Source organism: Lepus europaeus, chromosome 9, assembly GCF_033115175.1.
Source record: "Lepus europaeus isolate LE1 chromosome 9, mLepTim1.pri, whole genome shotgun sequence".
Classification (NCBI taxonomy): Eukaryota; Metazoa; Chordata; class Mammalia; order Lagomorpha; family Leporidae; genus Lepus; species Lepus europaeus.
In genome coordinates this window covers 74,791,144-74,798,064 of record NC_084835.1, presented here as the reverse complement: position 1 = coordinate 74,798,064, position 6,921 = coordinate 74,791,144, and the positions used below count along the sequence as shown (strand labels likewise).

Sequence of the window (6,921 nt, the reverse complement as noted above, 5' to 3'; positions counted from 1 at the left end):
TGAAGCAATCCCTAGCGATCCCCTGGATAACTTGCCCGGCGCCCACTTAGATTCTCAACACTCTGCCCGAGCGGCCGGCAAACCAGGGCGCATCCCCGGACAAAGGGCCAGCCCCCCGGAAGTAACCGTGTACGGCCAGTGTGTGCCAGTTCGTGTGTGCGGGTCCGTGTGTGCAAACAGCGTAGCTGCCCGCTGTCCTGGGCTCGGAGAAACAAATGCGCTTTTCCGCATAGTTCCCGGGCAGGTGAGGGGGACAGTACAGAGTGAACAAAGCCGCACACCTCTCCGGCCACACCTCGGGGACGGTTCTGGAGGAGCGCAACCTCGGGGTTCCTCGCCTGCCAGGAGAGTCTCCGCGCAGAGCAGGGAGGAGGACAGCCCTGGCGCGCGCGTCTCTTCCCCGGGGAGCCGGAGGGGCCCGCGAGGCAGGGACTTGCTGGGACTTGCTTCCCACCTGGCGCGGTTGCCCCGACGCTGCGCGGCGTCCAGGGCCCAGGAGCTACCCGAGGGCGAGCAGTGATCACCTGGGAAAAAAAAGAAAGACACCAAGTCCCACTTAGGCGCCCACGCGGCCCGCGGACCTACTCTCCCTTGCTTTAAACACAATTTTTAAGTTACAAATTGATGGGTGGGTTTCTCTTGATGCGTAAAATGGTAACTTGCCCTAAAAGCAGGACGGGAGGGCAGGGAAAAGGGAGACCGAGAAGTTGACCTGACCGCCGATAATTCGGATTTGGAGTCAAATTTGAGCGCGCACTCGAGGCACCGGCACGGCTGCCTCCCACCGGAGCCGGCCCGGCCTGGGAGCGGGTTGCCTAGACCTGACTCTGCCAGTGGACTTCGCCCCACGGGGACTCGGAGCCCAGCAGCTCACCCGGGCACGCCCGGGCTGCCCAAGGAGCGTAAAGTTTAGGATGCGATCAGAAGGCAGCCCGGACTCTGCGGCCAAGAACAGCCGAGGACCCGGGCGGTTCTGGGGCGCTGTTCGTGGGCCGGGAGAGCGGGTGGCGGCGACGCGAGGACGCGCGCGGAGCCTGGGCGCGCCGCGGGCGGGCGCAGGGCTGCAAGTGGGACAGTGGCTCCTATGGGAAAGCGGGACCCGGCGAGCTCTTTGGCTGCCTTTCCAGTTTCCGAGGTGCCCGCCCCCGCGCGCCGGAGGCAGCACAGCCCCGCGGGCAAACGCATGGCGGTTGGCAAACTTGCAGGGAGAGCACGCCCGGGATCCGCACCGCCGGGATTGGGGCGGCGGCGGGGGCGGCGGCCGAGACCCAAGTGCACTTTTTCCGGCCGCCCAGCCGTAGGGCCTGGCACCGCTTGGGCTCCAGCCTGGTGGAGAGCCTCGCCCGAGGGAGTTGTGTCAGTTCGCTCAGGGGCAGGGAGGGCGGCGGCCTGGGAGCGTGGGGAGGGGGTCCCTGGGGTCCCGCGCATCCCCTCCCACCTGCCCCTCCCCGCCTTGCTCTCTCGCTCGCTCCTTCCCGGGGCTGGCTGGACCGGCGCGGACTTGCCCCAGACCTACGGGGAGCGCCCCAGGTCTTTAATGACAGCTTAAAAGTGGCAGTTGGAAAAGTGGAGAGGGATGAGGCTGACGTGGGGCGTGTTTCGCTCCTTCGCAAGAGTCGGAAAGCAAGCTGGGAGCCGCGCGGCTGGCCCCAGGCCCCCGCGCCTCGCCGCCAGCAAGTAGGTGGGGGAGCCGCCGCCGCCGCCAGCCCCGTCCCGCTCCCAAGCCTCGCCCGCTGCGCCCTGGCCGCGGGCGCCGGGAGGGTGCGGGGCCTCGCCGTGCCTCCTCCACCCTGCTCATTAACCTGCCTGCTCCGCTCCGCTCCGGGCCGCCCCACACTCGGGCTTCTCGCTGCAGCACCCGCGGCTGCCCCAAACCCCCGGCTCCGGGGGGCAATGAGGGGGCGGCAGAGGGGGCGCCGCGCCTCGGGCATTACTTAGAGAAGCGAGCGCGCCCCGCCCTCCTGCCGGCCCTCCCTCGCTCCTGCCCGGGCCCGCGCGCCGCGCCGCCAGAGGGTAAGTTGGGAGGGTTTCGCCCCCACCGACAGCTCTCCCTCCCCTTCCTTTTTTTTTTTTTTCCTTTTTTTTTTTCCCCCTGCAAAGTTTTCTTCGAACTGGGGAGCGGGGTGGGGGAAGAGGGAGGTCCAGCCGGCCTCGGTCCAGGGCCTTCTCTCGGCCTAACTGACCCCCACCGCCCCTCCCCTGCATCCCCCACGCGCCGCTGCCCCTCCGGAGCCGCGCTCGGGAATGACAATTGGAGCGCGGCTCCTTTAAGAGCCCGGCTTTGCCTCCCGGTAGCTGAAGGTCATTAAACACAAAAGCTCTCAGCGCTGCGGTCCAATATAGCGCATGCGCCCTGCCCGAGGACTGGCAGAGAGACGGCAATATGGCGAGAATGCCTGGCAGCGGGGACTGTAACACCAGCGCGGGCGGCAGCGCGGCCGCCGCCGCCGCCGCCGCCGCCGAGAACAATGGGGAGCGGGGCGAGGGCGAGCGTGGCGCCGGGGGCCGCGGCCGCCGCCACGGCCGCCCGCACTACTGCAGCGCGGGCGAGGAGGAGGAGGAGGAAGAGGAGGAGGAGGAGGAGGACGAGATCCAGGAGGTGCAGATAACGGGGGACGAGGAGGAGGAGGAGGACGGAGGTGGGGGGCTGGAGGAGGAGGAGGACGAAGAGGAGGAGGAGGAGGAGGAGGAGGAGATGGGGCTGGACTGGGAAGAGCCCCTGGAGCCCGTGGACTCGGCCGGGGAGGAGCTGGAGCCCGAGCCGGTCCATATGATCAATATGGACCAGAGCGCCGCGCTGGAGCCCGAGGCGCCGCCGCGGCTGCTGGCGCCCCGGGCGCGCGGCGGGCCGCCCGGGGACGGCGCCGAGCTGGACCCCGACGTGCTGCAGCGCCCCGAGCGGGCCCGGCTGAGCGAGAACACCCGGCTGGCCACCCGCTACGCCGTGCGCATCTTCCGGGAGTACCTGAGCGAGAAGGCGCAGAGCCCGGACTTCGAGACCATGGACAAGGGGGCGCTGTGCCGCGTGCTGCGCTCCTTCTACGCCGAGGCCCGCTCCAAGAGCGGCCAGCTCTACAGCAAGTCGTCGCTCATCAGCATCCGCAGCTCCCTCAACCGCTACCTCAACGAGCCCCCGTACTGCCGCACGCTCGACCTCACCAAGGACCCCGAGCTGCGCAGCGCCAACCTGACGCTGGCCGCGGTCATCCGCAAGCTGGAGGAGCAGGGCGCGGGGCCCGTGGTGCAGAAGCAAGCCATCACGCGCGCCGACCTGCGCAAGCTCTACACCTCCAGCGTCTTCAGCACCGGCACGCCCTTCGGGCTGCTCAACAAGGTCTGGTTCGAGACGTGCATGTACTTCTGCACGCGCGGCCGCGAGAACCAGCGCGAGCTGGAGGAGGACTCGTTCGGGCTGGCCATGGACGAGGACGGCCGCAAGTTCGTCTACTTCAAGTCCCTCGGGCCCTACCACAAGTCGCGCTCGTCGTCGTGGAGCAAGAAGCGCGCCGAGAGCAGCGACGAGGAGAACCTGCCCCGCATGTATGAGACCGGCACCGAGTTCTGCCCCTACGCCAGCTTCGTCAAGTACCTGTCCAAGCGCAACCCCCTGTGCAAGGCGTTCTTCCAGCGGCCCCGGGACCACTGCAGCGAGGGCGACGTGACCTGGTACGAGAACAAAGCCATCGGCAAGAACTTGCTGGGCACCAGGATGCAGATGCTGTCCAAGGCGGCCAAGCTCTCCAAAACCTACACCAACCACTGCATCGGCGCTGTGTCCATCGCCACGCTCAACAGCATCGCGGGCATCGGCACCAAGCTGGGCGCGCCCGCCCCGCAGGGCTGCTTCGCCGAGGCTCTGAACGGGGCGGCCCGCCACCCCTCCCACCACCCCCCCACCCACCCCTCCCACCACCCCCGCCCCCAGCAGCCCGCGCTGGGAAACTCGTACGTCCTGCCCAAAGACAGCCCGGTCGGGCCCGACGTGAAATCCGAGGCTGCGCCCAAGCGCGCGCTGTATGAGTCGGTGTTCGGGTCCGGGGACATCTGCGGCCCCTCGTCCCCCAAAAGACTTTGCATCCGCCCCTCGGAGCCTGTGGATGCGGTGGTGGTGGTTTCCGTGAAACACGACCCCCTGCCTCTTCTTCCAGAAGCCAATGGGCACAGAAGCGCCAATTCTCCCACAGTAGTTTCACCTGCTATTGTTTCCCCCGCCCAGGTAACCAAACCAAACTCTCTGCATGAAATGTTTCTCTGGGACCACCTCGGGACTAACTGTTGTGCTAATACGGGGCTGGGAGGGGGAGGGGGAGGGGCGGAACTTTTCCCAAGTAGCCAGTACATTCTAAAATCGAAGTTGATTGTCCCCTTAGAGGCTCATGTCTCTCGGTGCGTTTTGGGAAAGTTGACAGCTGTCCTTGAAAGATGTGGGAGAGGGCTTGCGACTTCAGGAATCACTGCTAGGCTAAAATCATCAGAGTGCACAGAACAAAAGAATTCACTCCAGCCCTCTGCATTGATTGCATGAGTTTTATAAGGTAAAGGAGGGAGCAGGAACTCTCCACATCTATCTAAAGGAAGCAGTTGCTTAACAGAGATTGGATTCAAGTAACCGTCAACATACTCTTATTACATAGTCGCTGTAACTTGGGAAGGTAGAAAAACAGTTACCGTTTATTAAAAAGAAAACGCACTAATCCCACTTCCTGTAGCTGGCTTTTTTCCTTTTAGGAAAAGGGGCGGAGACCCAGGAGCCTGGCAACTGAGTGCCAGTGCCTACTGTAACTTGTAGCCCCACGTGAAGTGACATTTGGGGTGTGGTTCCCGTGCTTGTTAACATGGTTTAGCTGGGACCCTGGTGTCTGTGTGTGGCCTGAGCAGGCTGTGAGCTCTGCTGCATTGCTGTCTGTCCCTAGTCCCTTGGAACTCAGCGTCTAGGGGACGTGCTGAGCCTTAGACTCAGTGACAGGAACACCAGAGTAAGTGCTCAGAAGCTGAGCCAGCATGGGCAAACCCGTGCATCTCTCTGGGCTTTGGTGTCTTCCTCAAAGAAGAGGGGACTGCTTCAATCTTGAGATCACGTAATTCAAAGCAGTACCAAATTTTAGGTCAGGATGGGGGCCAAGTTGTTAGACGCGTCTTTGCTTGTTATTTTTCCTGGAGGAATCTATTCACGTTATTAAAAGTTGTACCTCTTTGTCGGACACTGTCTCCAGGAGCCAGAAGCTGGAAGTCTTTGGGGACTGCGTTCTGTTAGGTAGGCAGGGATAGCAGCTGGAGGCCTTATGACGCTGCCTGCCCTGCCACCCAGCAGAAGAATTCTGTCAGTCTGGGGGTGCCTGGTTCAGCCCCTCAGGGACACATTCCAGGGACTCTGCTGTTTCCAAAGTGGGAATTCCAGTTCCAGACAAACTGACCCAGCAAGTGGGCAGGCTTCAAGGCCGGCTGAGGCCAGGGGCTGTGAATGGGTAACACAAACACCAAAGTTGTCTGAAATACACAAGACCTGTGGGCTGTGTGTCTTTCTGCATTTCCGATGTGCTTAGTACATTTCTGACTATGAGGTCTTTTTAGAAAGTTAAAGATGGAGAAGAGAATTTGAGTTTGCTCTTTTCTTGGAAAGCAAAAATAAATACACTTTTGATGAAGTAAAAGCCTTTAAGATGCCCTGGTTTCGAGTAGCACCTGATTGATTAAGAGTTAAAAGCCTCCGGAAGTTTCTTACATCATACGTATGCTTGGAATAATAATGGGACAGTTTGTGTGCTGGCGTCTGTCTGCTGGTGTCTGACACTGTCACCAGTGTTAGAATCATAACCTAAAAGATTAGGGGCTTTTGCCGTGCTGGTACGGTTTTGTTCTGAGGAATGCACTCCCTACGTTGTAATCTTTTTATTTACCTGAGTGGGATAAATCAGTTCCATGAAGCTGTCAACTTGAGTTTTTATTAATCTGGAGTTATTGTCAGGTGGTTCCCCAGTGAAGTGTGGACTGGAGCAGCCATGTGTGGCTCAGATGACTGTTGTAACTCCCAGACATGGTCTCAGGCTGCTAAGTCTCTCTTAGTTAAAACACTACAAAAAGTTGTTCTGTTTGCACGTATTTAATAGCTTTTCATTTGTGTTACCTTTTTTCCCATCAACAGTAAGATATTCAGGGAACTCTTTTAACTAGTAACTTCTGTAGAACTCCATGAAGTCTGAGAAATCTAAGTATGAAAGGAATGTTGAGTTGAAGGAGAAAGTTGATACTAAACTTTTTCCTCCTGGATTTATTAAAATCACTGTAACGATTGAAGTCCAGGGCGTTTCCTGAGGATGAATGACTGGCCGGGGTTACTGGCCCATGGCTTCGCTTGGGGTCATCAACTCTTCCTGCAGCTCCAGTCATTGTAGCTCTCTAACCATCATACGGACCCGACTAGATCCAGATTCCACTATTGAGCAAAGTGTTATAGACTTATTGCTCACGGAGAGATCACACACCCATGCTTTCATTCTCTTCTGAGGTTGCGAGTTTCTCAAAAGATGCTGCTGTTTTAAAGGCAGTTTCTTTACTTATTTGAGGCTTTTAACAAGTGTTATCATTTATGGGACTCGTTGAATAATGAATACCCCAGAGAATTAGCAAAGATGACGGACTTTGTGATTTTTACCTCTATGAAGTATCTGGCTTTGGGGCCGGCCAGGGGTTTGTGATGGTTGCTTTAACTGGTCCACTCTGTAATTCTCTGGAATGGCTGTGTTAAAAGTAAGGGGAAGTTTTAGTTTTGTTTTTTCCCCTCACGATTGTTATGATCTAAGATGAGGCAGTGACTGGTGCATCTTGCTCATTCCCAAGTGCACAGCTTGGGCTCCATTTAAAAAGGTTTAGCATGTGTCCTCTGTCTATATTTGTTCTCTTTGCATGAAAATACAGCATTTT

General features: G+C 59.1%; 1 protein-coding gene across 2 annotated transcripts in view; it reads left to right on the top strand.

Moving 5' to 3' along the window:
* Positions 1-1,960: 1,960 nt before the first annotated feature.
* The window catches only part of KCTD1 (potassium channel tetramerization domain containing 1), a 114,002-nt gene continuing 109,041 nt past the window's right edge, over positions 1,961-6,921 (top strand). The window contains exon 1 of one of the 2 annotated variants that reach the window (XM_062201499.1): positions 1,961-2,013. Coding sequence is in view for 1 of the 2 variants with exons in the window: in XM_062201498.1 (XP_062057482.1) it covers positions 2,384-4,216 (1,833 nt within the window). In the remaining variant the exon portion in view is untranslated. Of the gene's footprint in view, positions 2,014-2,383; positions 4,217-6,921 lie in introns of those variants that run through there. The other variant, XM_062201498.1, reaches the window with a different exon arrangement.